This window comes from Hermetia illucens, chromosome 1 (assembly GCF_905115235.1).
Source record: "Hermetia illucens chromosome 1, iHerIll2.2.curated.20191125, whole genome shotgun sequence".
Classification (NCBI taxonomy): Eukaryota; Metazoa; Arthropoda; class Insecta; order Diptera; family Stratiomyidae; genus Hermetia; species Hermetia illucens.
The window spans coordinates 104,045,235-104,062,831 of NC_051849.1; the positions used below are offsets into that span (position 1 = coordinate 104,045,235).

The 17,597-nt window shown below is 37.0% G+C and overlaps 1 protein-coding gene across 3 annotated transcripts in view; it reads left to right on the plus strand.

Annotated features, from left to right (window-relative positions):
• LOC119646298 (protein prickle-like) overlaps positions 1-17,597 on the plus strand; it is a 453,548-nt gene that overhangs the window by 283,912 nt on the left and 152,039 nt on the right. The window contains exon 2 of one of the 3 annotated variants that reach the window (XM_038046712.1): positions 4,308-5,311. The exons of the other annotated variants lie outside the window; for them this stretch is intronic. Within the exon in view, the coding sequence (XP_037902640.1) occupies positions 4,500-5,311 (812 nt within the window). The 5' untranslated portion in view covers positions 4,308-4,499. The remainder of the gene's footprint in view (positions 1-4,307; positions 5,312-17,597) is intronic. 3 annotated transcript variants of the gene reach the window in all.

Consider the following 17,597-nt stretch of genomic DNA (forward strand, 5'->3'; position numbering starts at 1 on the left):
ATGCGGTAAAGTGGAAATATTCAAATGCGTGCGATCAGTTTAGATAGGTTTGTGCATATAAAATATATGTGCACATCAGTATGCGGCAATAGTCAACGTTTTTTAGGATAAACATAATATTTATACATTCAATATGTACATATATCTGAAAGTTTTGAAACATATGAAGGAATATCTTGATATCGTAGTTACCTGCAAAAAGAAAAAAAAGTTCCTCATATAAAATGAGCACAAAACCTTTATACTTGAAGCATCCAGTTTCCTGTATTCCGACTTATTTAGCATCTGTTTTCGATGAACTTCTTCGCGCTTGCTAATAATATTGAACTCCCAGTCTGAAGCATATGAAGTTATCTATTATCAATACAGTACTTTCCGCGTAAATGGCTTTTTAAGAAAATGAATTTTTGAATGTTTAACTATGTGCAAACGGGATTGTCATGCACTCAAGGTTCCCAATATAAGGAAACTAAAAGTTTGCATACCTGAAGCATCCAGGTTCCGGTTTTCTGCGTTGTTTGAGTTATGCCGTTAATAAAAGGGGTAGATATTAACGAAAATTGATAATGATACCAGCTATAGCTATATACGTCTACAACAATCACTCAAAATTTGAACCAAATCTGTTCACCATCATGCCAAAGAGTCTAAAAAACGTGGTTCGGAGAAAAGCGGTGTTAGAAAAATTTGTTTAGAAGCATATTTGCGCAAAAGATACCGCACGGCCCCCTTAAAACGTTAATGGCTTTGAGAAACGAAAAAGAACTCTTACTTTACTTTTTATAATTCATATAAACCACATGAAAGCGAAATTCAGTTGCAGTAGAAATTCCTCTTCCCTACCTCGTCATCTGTCGAAATCTGAAGGAAAACTTGTAAAGTTCTGATCTTTCTTATGAGTAATTCAAAAACAGGAATTGGCTTATGTATTCATCAGAACTTCTATACAAAATAATTATCGGATGGCAGGATAAATGATTGGTGAATGATGGCCGAAAGGACCAGAAAACCGAAAGTGAATTGCTATACATTTGGATAGTCAGACGTTCTATAGTTCTTTGACATTAAATCGAAATTATTATCCAACTTTGCAAGAAGGCGGAACTTTGATTAGTTTGCAGCCATAGTCGTATGACAATGAAATACTTAATGGACTAGTAAAACAGGATACTTATCTTACTGGGCAGAGAAGTGTACTTAAGGAAAGGAAAATATTTGACAGACAGAAAGAAAGCGCCTTTAACTGCCCAAAAAGCAATGTGCAGTGATAATATACATATTAAAGCTTCCCAATGTAAAAGAAGCCATCAAATGTAAATTGTTGTCACAAGTTGGTTTCCAATTAATTTATGCGTTCTCTTTGCCTTTCCATTGCTGTAGGGATTATGCGTAATGCTGTTATAATAAAATTGAAAGGAAAGAATTGTTGAAAATGAAATGATAAAAAAGAAGATGTTACGAAATGAGGAACTCTTAAGTGCTTTATGTTCCACAGAGAACTGAAGAGGAGGCATATGTAACAACAGTTGAAGCGCCTGCTAACATAGGCTAAGCTTAATTTGGTGGATCCTGGATTACACTAGCCAAACAGCTAAGCAGGCAGAAGAGTAGGCAGACAATGATTGCAAATATCTAATCATCAGAAAAATCTTAGGACCAGTGAGGAAGGAAAGCAGATGAAATTAAATAAAGTTCATACTTTTATTTTTTCAATCATTAACCTCAAGTCAAGATTTGAAAAATCCAACGAATTTACCATGTGGTGGGAATGAATGAAATATGAAAAAACTTCCGCTCTAAGAGATCAGCCTGCACTTAGGAAATTTCAGAAAAGATAGATAGGCCTAGTGGACAGCGAAATTCACTCACTGCTCGATTTCATTTTCCATGCGATGCGATCTCTCGACGAAGATTCTATGTTAGCGCAGTTATGGTTAGTACTTAAGCTAATTTATATTTTGTCGTTGTTGCGATTGCGGGCAGGATGAATAAATAACTATTAACTAAGCTTTATTTCGAAGCAAGATATTTCACTTCAGTCCAATTGCCAATGAATTGTGTCTGTTGTCAAAGAAGATCTTAGCCAATACATTTAGAAATATCGCCTTGAAAGCGCAGCTTGCCTAAAAACATGTACCCATCAGCCATTTAGTAGCAATTCGAAGACCAAAATTGAATGGATTTAGTTAGCACTTGCATAATAACTGATAAATCAAAATACAAAATATGTACCCATCGGTTTATGAAGGTTTCGTTTCACACAAATTATAAAGAATGATGTTCCTCGCCCCTCGCTCTAACCCCTCATCAATCGCACCGTCGACGTAGCGATTACTTTGACCTCTTGTTATGAATAGTGTGATTTCTACCAAGCCTAGTAGGATCATGCTTTATATTGTAGCGTATATTATAGTAAAATTTCATTATAGAATGAACTTAACGGGGCTATGCAGTTAATTATTAAAAATTATAGTAATATACTATTATTAACTTTATTTGAACATATCTCACTATGGAGGGTAGGTTCTGAGAATGGGTCCATGAAAGAAATTACCATTTTCAGCGCTTGCGACTTAGATGTGAGACCAGATTTGAAAAGTACTAATCGAGACCTTTCTTTTGATACCCCGCATGACAATTTGGTGAAAAAAAATTGGCGATGTAACTTACTAATGCGTACGCGTTCACAATTCCCACCAAATTTGGTGTCAATCGTTATAACCTCTTCTGAGAAAAATGCGTGTGATAGACAGACGATCAGACGAACATTGCAGCAAGGACTTTATAGTCGCCGGAATCGAACAAAATTGACATTAGCTAACATATTCTCTCTAACGCATGAAAGTGCAGAAGTTTCAAAATGAAAACCAAGATGCGGCTGCCCACACTAATATCAATGTTTTGTTATAGCGCAGCAACACATATAAAATGTACAAAAACTGTCATTTGCAATTTCCAACTTGTGTCTGCGATGCATCTGATCGGCGACAGTGCCAGTAAAGTGTGCGGATCAGCTATGTGTTAATAATGTTCTTAGAATATCTAGTAAACATGGATAGGGCATGTACCAACAAATTGCAAAAGGGAGTAATACTATTCCTGGCTAAATTTTAAGTAAATCCTACTTTCTCAGCAAGGCTGGCCAATGAACACACAAAGTTGAGAAATGATGCAAAAAACTGGGAAAATCCTGCTGAGAAGTTTAATAACTAGTCAATGTTTGATAATCGTAAACACCACAACGTATACTGATTTACTGTTCGTGGCAATCTTTTTAATGAACATTGGATGGGGAGATATCTGTTTTTGGAATGGCTTGGGTTTAACTAAAATCACATCAAATTTAGCCGTTAAAAATCAGTGGGGTTAGGAAGTTTTTATTTTATATTAACTTACCATGTTATTATATCTCTCTACTATCACATCTTGTCACTAAGATACACTGACCTCTATCTGAAAAACAGTCCATTCAAATCGTCGATTTGAAGCTAAACGTATAAAATCCTCCTAAAATAACGAAGGCAAATAACATTCAACAATCCAGAAGATGAATTTTTCGCTGGTTATTTAAATTCTAGGTATTTTTAACAGAAAATATCTTGAAATTGCCCCAGCCTTTACATTTTAATGCAATCTACCGTAGCTCTGGGGTCATCTTAAACTCTAAGGTTTCATTCATGTGTAGATACATAATGTGATATCCCAAATTTAGAGCAAGTTTTCTATTCATTTGTATTTGGTATTTCAAATCACTCATGTAATGGATTGTAAAGCTTCGATTATTATTGTGCTCTCTATTCCGAATAATGAAAAAAAAATGTAGGAATTCACTATTAAACCACTAACCATCGCGTTTGTGAAAGCATGTATGTAGGTACGGGAACTAAGAGGTTCCCTTATGTGGGCATCGTTTCCGTTTATCGTTGGCCATTATAACACAAATTTGGATAAACGCTATTCAAATGAAATCGATGAGAAAAGTATGCTCAACATATTTGAATGGTTTCTAGTTACAGCTATTTTCTATTGTTGTTAAGTGTTAGAACATCATTTGGAGCTCGCGCTCACTTGAGGCTCGACTCCGTCTTTACCGTACAATTAGAAAAGTGGAACATTTTTACCTTAGGAATCCGCCGTCAACGGTCGTCCAGTTTACTCTTCGAACGCCTAAAGACATTCGGAAAGTAAATAAATGCAGTGGAATGGCGACTCTCAACAAAAGTGATGATTCATGCATTTTAAAAACGTTAAGACTCTTTTCTATCAGCAGCTCGTATCGCTAACGAAAATGAATTAATATTTTAAAGGTATCAAGATTAACCCATTGATTACACGGCCGATTACAAGATCAACGATCTGACCAGAAGCAAACGTAGACGGTGAAGATTGAAGCAGCATTTACCAAAGAAATCCCAATCGGTTAAGTCTGAACCCAGAAGGGCCCTCTTTACTTACGACGCGACACAGACCATTTAAAAGAAGGTGCTCTATAAAAAACGATGTCATCCAGTGAACCGGTCGTACCGCGTACAGCAAATTTGCTTGCATGCAAACAATGGTGGCGAGTTTGTTTTTTATACGGAGATCAGCAGAAATACTATCGACAGGTCTATAGTAAAGCAGCGGCTCAACGGCTTGCATTGTCCGCTCAACAAAGTCGAAATAATGGAGCCAGCAGTCCACCATTATTTCCGTTGAAACAGAATACCACATTCCGCCGAGGCGGTAGTAAAAAATCGTCAAGATCATGCCGAAATAATAGCCAGCCGCCTGATGCTGGAGAGAGTAGCGAGGAGATCAAGAATGATGCTAAAGTTACCGTCTTGGATGATCCATTTCTGTTTGGGATCGATGGCAACGCCGAAGATTATCTGAGCGGATACCAAAACCATATTAGTGGCGGCAATGATAGCAATAATTGTAGTGTAAGTGATCATAATCAAATAATTGCATGTCAGAATTCAAATGAAACGACGTCGAGTAATTACAATGATGGAATAGTTACAAATTTGAATCGTGCTAAGTTGGGTGATCAAACACCCAATCTATCATGCGAAGTGTCGGATCCACGGACGGACGGTGATCAAGGCCTTAAGCTCCCCAATGTTGTGTTCAATGAAGGCAGTGATTTGCAGATCAACGAGAACGATCTGAAATTCCTGAATATTCGACGCAATCGAAGTTCGGTTTTCTATAAGAAAACGACAGCCGATAGTACGCCTGTTCCGGCTGAGGCCAGCTTTACTTTCAGCGAAGTCGACAGCCCTACTTTTCCAAAGGATGAGGTACCTCCACCAATCGACGAAAATGAGTAAGTAGCCATCTGATAACCTTGCACCAATATTTTCCTGCGAATTTTCTTAATCTCTATCAGCTTTCCTTAGTTTAAGTTTACTTTATGAGTATAATCGTATAAGTGGGTTTGACTATGAATACACATGCATCGAGCAGTAGCAAAACGAATTTCTAAAACTATTATATATCTTGCCTTCGGTAAGGAGAATACGGGTAGCAGCATTCATTAAAGTTTTCTTTCAATTCAATATTTTTACGACCAAAATACTATGAAATTAGCTAAATTACTTAAAGTCATTAGTCAATGAAGAAAATTTGCATCTGGATCGCATTGAAACTTTTTCGAAAAAGTTTATTTGGCAACCGTATTAAAATGTACTTATATCCTAAAAATAATGCTGAACAGAAATTGTGCTTATAGATGCATATACATGCATAATTTGTTTCCTAATATGTAAGGTAATTTCCAGAGCAATTTTCATTTCATATCTTCTAAGTTATGATACATACATTTCTGCTTTAGGTCGCTACCTTCAAATGCTTCACGATAGGTAAAAGATGAAACACTCTTTAGTACTTCAGGCCTAAAAAAAGATATCCTAGCTAAGAAAAATGCTACCCTTGAGGGCTTCAGCTATCTACTACAGTAGTACCACCAGTATTTTAAAATTGTCATTAAATCAACCATTTTCACTCAATCAAGTAAGCCAAACAATTCCGATTCATATCAGATTCTTCATCTATCTTAAGAGGGTCATCCCGTGTGAAGGCCTTTTTTTGGCTTTTTTTAGAAATTTTTTGTGAAGAACTGGAAAAAGATCTAAATACGAATTTTTCACCATAGATTTATTAGTATCTTGAGCGTGCATAATAATTTTTCCAGCCCGATCGCATAGTTTATTATTGAAATACAGAGCAATTTATACGCCCATCTCCAAAAAAGGTGTTTTTCTGCTGCCATGCTAGACGGCGCTGCCATCATCTTAAAGAAAAAAAGTAAGCGGCAGACTTAACTACAGTTCGCAAACTAGAATTATTACAAAATATTAAAAACTTAATTTTTGGTGCCTTGCTAAACTTTTTTTTTTTAATTTTGGTGTTTTTTTACGGCTTCTTCAATGAATAAAAAATGAATTGCAATTATCCGGACCGTAGAAATATGTTCTGAATAAGTCGTGAAAATTTCAAAGAATTTCGTTTGATAGATTTTGGGCTATGGTGGCAGCCGATTTTCAGCATGCGGTTTCGAGAAAAACGCATTTAAAAAGTGGAATGCGATTTTTAGCCATAAAACCTTAACTCACCATGAATCTGCTATACCTAGTCCATAAACCTTAGGTTTCTTGAAGAAACACATGCACGGCCTTGGCTTCAATTCCTGTCCTTTTAGCGAAGTCATTCGAACGTCATTCGGACCGATAAATACGAGCTTTATTACGGCGATCGACATAAATCTGGCATGTGACCTAACACTATAATTTCCGAATGACTCCGAATATCAAAAAATCACTTTGCCCATATATTCTACACTATATCTAGATACAATTGACGCAAAAAAAAACAAATTCGATTCCGCGGATCCGACACACGGGATGACCCCCTTAAGACATTAGCTATTTCGCCTGATAACATAAAATTTCTTTTGATTTGAAAGCCAGTGTTTTCCAGTAAACATGCTTCTCTAGATCAGTTTTACACTATCCCTGCTCCATTTATTTCATGATATTTCGACACGACGATAGGATTATCCTCTCTTTTTGTCTCCTTATGCGGAAAATGTATCTTTCTTAGAACTTAATTCGCCATTCATTTGCGGGTTTTCCTTGTATTGTATTACTTGTTACTCGTTTTTTTTGCTTTATTCATCTGATTTTTTCTTCTGTCTTCTGGTACTTCTTTTAATCAGATATCTCTTTCTACCAGTGATAGCTGATGGCTTTTCAACTGTCCTCTCTCCCTAACTTGGATCAGAATTTAGGATATAATAAATGATGTTTCCCCATAAATTAATCATTTTGGATATAACTGAACTACTTTGGTAAATCTGGTATACCTCCCTCATTTTTTTGTGAGTTTTCTAAAATACATTTTAAGCGCAGAAAACAGCAAAATGTGCTCCAATTATCATTACCTAGCATAATATATTTAAAATTTACCGTTATTTTTGGATTAAATTGAGAAATATGATGATGTCGAAAAGTTTTGCACCCTAAATTAGTAACGAATAAAATAGAAATTATGGTAACTGAAAAATTAATTGATTTTAAAATAAAATTCGTAGTTCAATAATTTCGTCACTACTAGTACCACCTATGTTGTCCTGGTAGTATCCATAAATTTGGTTTTTTTATGAGAAAATTAACACATAGGAAATTCACACGAAATAGAAAATTTACACTTACTGTAATTTTGTTAATAATGACAGAACTTTCTTCAAACTATTGACTAATCCTTTATGCTGCCCCCACATTGTCAAATTTTAGATTTCTAGGATGAACAATAAAATATTGGAATAATAAATTTCTGAAATATAGTAATGTGCCATTATCAGCTTTATTTCGGCATATATCGGAGTGAGATATTTTGTGGCCTAGAGGTGCGCCATTCTGATTTTTCCAGAATTTTAAGAATTTTTATATTAATATGTTTTGAGAACGAGACCTGTTACACCTTATAATGCATTTCCCATTCGAACTCCCTTGCTCTTCAGCTGATATTAAAAGCTTTAAAAAGTACCAACCAAGCAGTTCCATTTGATACCCCACATAATTAAATTCTGGGAAAAAGATTTATACCTCCTTTCATAAAGCTTCCCCTCCTAATCATAACGAAAACTTTACAACAAATTTTGCAAAAGGTTCCGCCATTTCCAATTTACTAGGTGCAGTAGACAGATGGATAATTTGATTCGAACAAGGTTTTGTTGGATGATTGTTTCGTTGTCGGTTAAAGTTTTATTTTGAATACATCCTAACTTAGACTGAAGAATGGGACAAATGGTTTATAAGTTAATGTTACTTTTTTGAGATATGTTTTAGTAGGAAGAATGATTCGGAATTCAATCAAATTATATTACTCATATTCCGAGCAGCTTTTGAGAATGAAAAATTTTAACTAAAAATAGAAGAGTTCCACGACAATTTTCCGCTGAAGATCGTATATGGAGTTCTCCAACTACGGGATATGTAACGACTCCAATATTTCTCTGAAACCAGAAAGCTTTCAATTTTATATCACTAACTTATTTTCTAAGAATATGAACCTGAATGCAGCTGAAAATAATCAAAATCAAAAATTTTGTAGTACTTCGACTCTCTCCATTATTTTTTCGAGGCGCCCTTAAAAGTATGATTTCATTCTAAATATGAGATTCACAAGTTCTACCTTTCTACCAGATTTTAAATCAATAGGAGTAACCGTTTCGGAGACAATAGGTGTAGCTGACAGACAGATGAATAGGCAGACAGTAAACCGATTTTAATAAGGATTTGTTTTACACAAAAACTTAAAAAGGTTTTAATTACCCAACAAGAAACCATGTTTCAAACATATTTCAAGAATGTTTTAAATTTCACGTTTAATTACCATGTTCCAGATCGAAGTAATTAATAGGTAATTGGAAACAACTGACTATTTACTGAGCACATTTCTAATGTTTGAAGGTCCTTTGGCCGATAGAGGCTCATTTATTTATTCTGTCCAACCCTGATTCTGTTCAACAGTTTATTAGTATCTTTTAGGGTATGTAATCAATGCGGCTGTAAACTATGATCCGATTATCAAATGGTGAAATAAAAGAGCACTGAATAGGTGGACGGCTACAGTGATTTTAATTGCAGGTAATCCTCCTACCATGCCAGTCAATCCTTCAACCTTGCAAGCTTACCATCGTTATACTAACTCAAAACTCTCAACTTCACCGCCTGTAATCAAATACTCTTTTGAAATGCATCCGCGACCATCTAATACCGCATCCTGTAATGCATACCTACCTGGCCGGCGCAGGCTCCATCTCGGTGGTACCTATACCGGTATCGCCACAAAGTTCACTTTTCAATAAAACATGTTTTTTCATTGCATTTTGTTACTTTTTGCTGCCCGCTTGGTTTTTCACTGGCTATTACGAGTACGTTCGCATACTTTCGACACTTTGATGCCATGTTCTTGATTGTCATGTTTTCTATAAAACCTTGTGTTTTTTTATACCCATGCTGCATACGAGCACGCGTGTAACACGATATCTTGTAGCCCTGTTTTGCTCGGATGCTTATATTCCGGGATGTGCATTGTTCAGAGTCATACCAGTCGAGTGCACTCGGCTATAGGTTGCAAACAATCTTGCCATGAGAATCATGGAGGTAGTGGTCATGATAGTAGTAATTGAAACTTTATTTAGCGAATTTCTGTAGAAATTTTATGAAAGATAGCCATGTGGAGGCAATGGGCTGCAGGATTTCTTTCAATGCGTAATCAAAAAGACAAGTGTGCAAGCAAAGGTATTCGGTGTATGCGCTTGTAATTAAGACGTTATGGAAGAAGTGTTAAATGTTTTTTTACATCCTTGGGCATTCACCTCAAATGCTTTCGCTGTAGGCAGTTTTTCAATTAATTTTTGAAAATCGTGTAAAGTTGGACATTTACTGGAATACTTTTGGTTCGCTCTCCGGCAAGGTTGTCAAAATGATTGCTGAACAATTGAAAATTACACTTATTGAATGGGCATTTGTAGGCGCAGGTCAGCCACAGTTTTAGGCCCGTTTTTCGAAAAGTGGTACACATTATGAGTTAAATGACATATCAAATATACAATAGAAATACTTAGTCATTGTACTGATTTAGAAAGTCTCCTAATATTCTAAGGATTTCGGTGAGAAAGAACGCTAACCAAATCAGTTTACTATCTGCCTGGAAATACAGACGTTGATTCGGCCGCTAAACTGGACTGGAAAGAGAAATGTAGCAGTCCCTATTCTCACAAACAATCTAACCGAAAAATCCGGAAAAATTATATTGATATCTGTAAACTCTTAGCATGAAAAATCTCTCTCTCGATAATTGGTGACTCGATGTATTTAGGTCATTATCAATATTATTTATGCTAAGAAACAATAAAGTTATCATATCGCATGCCGGCACTCTGTTTTATTGAAACCAACACTTCTAATTGGAATATGTATTATATATTATAATTACTAGTTCTTTCGCACTTCGTTAACTTAACAACTATTCTCTTTTCAGGTAAGTTCCGAATCATAACATTGCTTTCTCCGTTTAAACTGTAAGTATTGTACGCATGTATTTTTATCACGCTGGTGGGACAAGCAAATAGGCCAAACATCAGGAAAACGGTTCTAATTTTCGAATTTTTTATGGAACCCTTTTTTATATTTAAGAGGTGGAAATCTTCAAAAGACTAACCCTCGGGTGCACTTTCCCTGACAGTGTGGGATTTTTACCCACTAAAACCACTTCTCACCAAGCTATAACTGAAGTTTCCCCATCCAGCAGCTTTCTTTACATATTTAAGATTCGCTTTTATTGGGAGAAGACCCTGTGATGGTTGGCTTCACTGAGGAACTAGCTGTTCCCCAGTAGTATATATCTTCAGGAATTCTTTATGTTAGCAAGTCGTGTGACTATACTCTTTTCAGCCGTCTCATTATATTAACCATGTCAGTCAATTTTCGGACTTTGATATTTTCATGGGATCGTAGTCGGTGGCTATGTTTAACTGCTTGGTCTTTGATGACTTCACGAACCGATTGTACTTTCAGGTCCCTATGAAGATCCTCATTACAAATGAACCAGGGAATGTCTATTCTGCTTTTAAGCACTTTATTTTGGAATGTTTGTATAATCTTCAAGTACATAAAAAAAGAGGAGTGTAACATTTTTTTCACCGAATATAGTCATATCGAGTGTCAAATTAGAGGTTATTACTTTCCGAATTCGATCTTAGTTTTGACATTTGCTACCCAGCCGAAGTCTAAAAAAAACAATCATGAAGATGCCTCTATACACTGACCTCAAAATACTCTCCGTATCGATATAAATTAAGTTAATAATAGTATATTACTATGTTTTAGCGCCAATTGAATTTATTTTAGAGTTCAACGTAGTAATGTAGACTATAGTAAGAAGCATGGTATCCCCAAGTTTGATCAAAATTGTGCTATTACCAAAATACTCAATTTCACATTAAAGTGACTAGTTTGACATGGTAAATATATGTACATATACATTACGAGCTACGTACAACTGGAATAGTTCTGCATTAAAATATACTTACAGAATACCCCATAACCATTATCATGTTGACCTGAAAATAGAAAAAATTTGATAAGCAATGGAACTTTTCTAATTATTAGTTAGTGTTGAGGTGGTCAAAAACATTTGCAAGATGGCTTTTTTCGCCTACGATGGAAAATCTAAGATAATCACACACATACCCGATTCGAGCGAAGTGATTAGCGGGTTTGAGGGTTCGTGGGTTGCGAAGGAATGATGACAGTCATACTGATTTGTCTTAGCCGCTTTTCCAAAGGTGTTTCTATTTATTGAAACTTTTTGGACATGGACAAAAAATTCCTTTTTCCAGTTGGCTACTATGTGGTCCTCTGGTACTATGGTCCCTATGTGTTCCTCTATCCACCTTTATTATCAAGGTGAAAATCTTCAAAGGACACTGGCCTGGATAGCCAGTACTCCAAATTTTTCAACACACTACTCCTCCGCTGCCCCGTCAAACTACAAAGTGGAGCTAGGTCACTCTCGCAAATTTTCGTTTCCCTTCAGGCACGAATGTCAGAGAGTGGAAGGATATGCGATTAGAGTTTCCGGGCATCCATCGCAGTTTAGACAGTCAAGTTCGTTTATCCGTGTGTATGCTGCACGCTCTTTATTCGGAAATGATTACACCTACTGACACGAAATTTGGTGGGAATGTTAAAACTGTGAACTAACACACATGCACGCGAGAGGCATCGTTGGGTCTAAGGGAGAGCGATATATCTAAAGGAAATAGAAGAGTAAAATTTTTTCCGTTGGCCTTGGTTTTCAGGTTATTTATTATTTGCTCTTACTATCTTTTCAAATCGAAATCATGACTATACAAATGTAATTTTCTAAACGCACAACTTCATATTATTACGTAATTTAAAAACAAAAAAGTGCATTCCTATTCTAATATATTACATATAACCTCGATGCAGATGGAAGAATCATCCTTGTATCAAGTACCTAGAATGTGAAATATCTGGAAATGATTCCTTCTTTTATTAAATTCGTAAGGGTGCGACCACATGCAATATCACTTGCAGACTGCCAAATAAATATTTAGATTTTTGATAATACCTTCTCAATTAGATTCACCATAGGTGAAAATGGCGGTAATTGACCCCGGAACCTTGTAATATCTTATTGGTTTCGTTGCCTTTTTGGATATAGGCGCTGTCCATTATGATTAATGCTCCCCCCCAAGACGAATTTGGATACAAACTCTCGTAAAAAAATGCACAATTTCTTTGCATTTCAGGTCAATCGGATCAAAATATTCGTGTGATGAACTTCTTCGTTCATCATGGTTACAATCAGGATTACATTTCTCCTACGTGCTGTTGGAATTGTAAGTAGTGCCTGTGATTTCGACGCAGATGCATATTGAAACTATGAAACTCATTTTTGGCTGTATTCCTTGACATTTTGCTTCGCTGGGCATTTGTTCAGTCCGCTTCGAAATTCTTCTTTAGAATTTTCAGAGAATGAATTTCGAAAATAGAAGATTTGATATAAATTCGATTCAGAAAAAAAGGTTAATTAATCAAATTACAAATTTGATTTAAAAAATTGTTAATTCCATCTGGAACGCCATTAATTTGAAATAGATATGCTGTAAGTGAATCGGCTCAAAAACGGCTCATGAACCCGTATTAAAAAGTTGGCAATTATGTTATATTGTAGTCAATATTACTGTCTTTATAACTCTAAAATAAATATAAGGGGGCCAATTTCCTAAAAGCATAGTCATGCACAATTACTAACCTTATGTGAGCAGATCTCGGTATAGAGGGTATTTTGAGGCCTGGATACCATATAGAAGCAGCCTTACGTTTTTTTTTCAAATATTCAGTTGGGTAGTTTCTAAGAATGGGTCCGTGAAAGAAATGATCACACGAAATCTTCTGGGCTTCGCTCTTTCATTTGTTTAATGGCAACTTCCTCTTCCATTTTCGTTGTACTCTATATGGGCCTTACTACAAGTGAGAACTATTGATACCATCTTTTGGTGATATTGAAACCACTCTTCTGAACTCCTCAACCTATCCCAGGTTCTGATATATGTTTTTTGTGGCTGCTTACTCCGGAGATTCTCGATTGACTCATTTGGTTTGTTGATCTTGCTGCCTGTAGAAGGCTTTGCAGAGTTTATTAGCCATCATTGATTACCCACCTCGTTGAAGTTAGTGCAACCAGTAGTTATCATGGGTATTTACACAAGATTGGCACTATAATCCTAGCGTTAAATGCTCTACCTCTAAATCGCAATTATACTATTTTAGAAGTAGCCATTGATAATAATTTCAACTACAGTTCCTATGTCGGAAAATTCATGACATCTTTTGCCGTAGAAGCCTTGCTTAAGTCGGCGAAGTACTGCATGATCGGTTTTTCCGCCTCTGTTTTGTGCAAGGAAGTTTTCCAAATTTCGAAACAAGCCGTAATCCTTTAGTTGCTTGTAGTAGACAACCGCAGTAATCCATGTACCAGACTTCATGAAACTGTAATGGGTGACACCTAAGGCGGACCACCAAACGTATATAATCAACTTTTTGTTGGTGGGTGACCCCTTTCTAGCTATATTTGTTTGGTTCATTTTCATCCAACCTCTATGGTGAACACATTCTATTATAGAACATGATGGTTTTCTTTACAAGTAACAGTTCGAGTCAAAAATTAATATTTTTTGTTGCCATTAAGAAAAGAAAGGACCGCGTGAAATCGTTTGTTTTGTTTCATCCTAGGCCTTTTTGCCTTGCCAATTTCCACCAAGGACGTCCGATGGCTTTCTTAGAAACACAGAACGCCATGCTAACCATAATTCATCAGGGTTTTGCCGGGGATCAACTTCAATACTAACCTCCAACCCATTGTTAACTACTTGAGACTTAAGTTGCCCACATGGCTCATTCAATAGGCTAAAAGCATCAGCAATAAGTTTTTAATTCAACGACTTATCATTGGCTGCGAAATTGTGTGTGTGTGTGTGTGTATGGTGGGGGAGAAGCTACAGCTTCTGAGCACTCAGGCCGTGTTGGCCCATTGTACTCGCCTCCCCCGTCTAACGGAATATTCCGGATTCGTTAACGTATCGCAGAATTCCCGTTAGTGGATGTGATGCTACCCGTCGCAACTGGAGGACATCGGCACCAAAGATCTGATGCCTGATGCGTACATAGGCGGGGCATTCATATAGGAAATGCTCCATCGATTCCGCTTCCTCATTACAGGAGGGACACGTATCATCTTCGGTAATTCCTATTCTGAACATATGCCCAGCTAGTGAATTATGGCCTGTCAGAATGCCCACAATACGCCTGCAAGTCCTCCGCTTTTCGACAGGATAAACTTTGCGGTACATATGTTGGGTTCTGGCAGGAAAAGTTTGGTGTGTCGAACAGCATTTAAGCTCTGCCACCTGTCGTTATGGGAAACTTGTTCCCAGTTTTTGAAAACAGATTTAGCCAATGCTACTGATACCCCAATTGCTGGCTCCGGTCGCGGCATAGGGGAGATTGACCCCTCTTTCGCTAAAGCGTCCGAGATTTCATTTCCCTCTATGCCACAGTGACCAGGTACCCAGAGTAGTTCCACCGTATTGAATCTAGACATAGAGTTCAAACGGTTTCTGCATTCCTGAACGATTTTCGAGGTGATCAAAGGACTGCTCAATGCCCTCAGTGCAGGTTGACTGTCACTGCAGATTGCGATGCGCCTGCCCTTCAACCGCTCGTCAATCACCAAGTTTGCCACCCTTAGGATCGCATAAACTTCGACTTGAAAAACCGTTGCATATTGTCCCAAAGGAAAAGCTCACTTCTCGTTTTTATTCGAGAGGCTCCGGCCCTCCAGAACCCTCTTCTGTTTTTGAGCCATCGGTGTAGAAGACTTCCGTATATCCCGCCACGCATTCCTCTGGGTCTTCCCAGTCCTCTCTACGCTTCAGGGTAACTACATATCTTCTACCAAACAGATGTATGGGGACACGAGAATCGGAAGGCATTGTAAGAACTGGATTTAGTCCTCCCAGTAACTCTTCCAATGCTGTGTGCCCCCCACATCCGTTGTTTTCCCATAGATCTAATCGAATTAGCCTATGAGCTGCTCTCATTGCAGTGCTTTGAATAAATATATCCAGGGGCTGCGAAATTACTAAAACAACAAACATCCCCCCTTCCCTTCCCCTCCGGCTCTACAGTGGAACCCATATTTCATTAACATTGGTATTTCCGACTTTTACACTTAAACCATTGTAAACAAACATGTATAGCTATACCTTTAAAAGCCAAATATATTTCTTCAGCAGATACGAAGATACGAGATACGAAGTAATATACAATTTACCAATCAACATATTTTCAGTTGGGTGTTATGTTCTATTGAAATTTACGTTTCAAACCATCATTCATAGGTATAGGGAGCAATCCAATTATACCCATCGATTGCAACACACTTTTGCTAGCACCTCATCCAATCCTTGAAACATTTTACAAACAAAACCTTATTAAAATCGGTTCAATGTCTGTCTGTCACAAGCACTTTTCTCAGAAATGGCTGTACCGATTAACCCAAAATTTGGTGAGAAGGTGGGAACTGTGGACCCCCAGACATGCAGTGAGTGATATCCTTCTAGGTTGAATTTAGGGGGGGTCTCCATACATGCAAAAGGGGGGGTCAAAATTTTTTCCACCGAATATAGTCTGTGGGATATCAAATGAAAGGTCCCGATTAGTACTTTTCGAAGCCGGTCTGAGTTTTAAGATTTGTTAGAAAAGCGGAAAGTGGGAGGGGTGCAAAGCGACGATTTATTTAACGGACCCATTCTCAGAAACTACACAACCGAAAAATCTGAATTCATGAAGCTGCCTCTATATGGCGCCCAGGCCTCAAAATACTCTCCATATCGATATCTGTTCAAATTAAGTTAATAATAGTATATTACAATATTTTTGGGAAGATTAAGTAAAACCCCCTTAGATTTATCCCAGAGTTATAGAACTTGGTAGTAGTATAAAATATAATATGAAGCATATTATCCCCAAGTTTGATCAAAATCATACTATTAGTAACACAGTTACAGTAGCTCGAAGCTGTCTTTACCGTGTAAATTTACAACCCGAAATCTGACATGCTAAATGCATATACATAACGGACTACGTAGAAATGGGATAGTTCTACACTCAAATATACTTACAGAAGAAGCAAACAAAACCTTTCATACCTGAAGCGCCCAGCTTTCGGTTTTCCGATTTGTTCATACTCGGTGGTTGGTTCTTCAGATTGATCTTTCAATCGCTTCCTTTCGGCTGCTGAAGCTTGTTTCCCAGAATGGTATTTTGACTAGGTTGAAGAGAAAGAAACTGCCGGAAGCCCAAATCACATAATTCGAAGGCTTTGTATGATATCCGATTTTTTCACGTTTTCATCCCAATAACGACCACCCTCTGTTTTTCCACATTGCCCTCACCCATTCTCAACACTGTATTAGCTTCACAATCACCGAAATTAAAATTGATAGCATCAACTATCTAATTGAATCGTATATCTAACCGCTGTTGGCGAAAAATATCGTTTTAGTTAACTCCTCTTTAGACTGGTTACTCAATGGACTGCTTACCGATGAACTGGTTTTCAACGGAATTTCGTACTGTGTCAAAATATTATTAGTTTCCTACACAGACAAACTTCTGTAACTCTCCCTAAAATTCAACTGAGCTGAAGTGATTATTTGAGTAACTTCCAAACCTTCCATTCCAATTCCAAACTTACTAGTTTTCGTTTCTATAAATATAAGAACAAAATCATTCCGATATTAGTGCAGATAGCTATATAGTGCCGCATAAGGCGATACAGTTACCAAGAGTATATCCAAAATCTGAAAACCCATCCCAATATATGTTTGATTGCATAAGAGTTAGGAAGCCCAGGCGGTAAACATTGGTGACTATACCTTTCGAGCTGTGGAATTTCACGCTTATTGTCCCTTAGTGATCTTGTCATCATGGTAAGGTTTACAGAAAAACAGA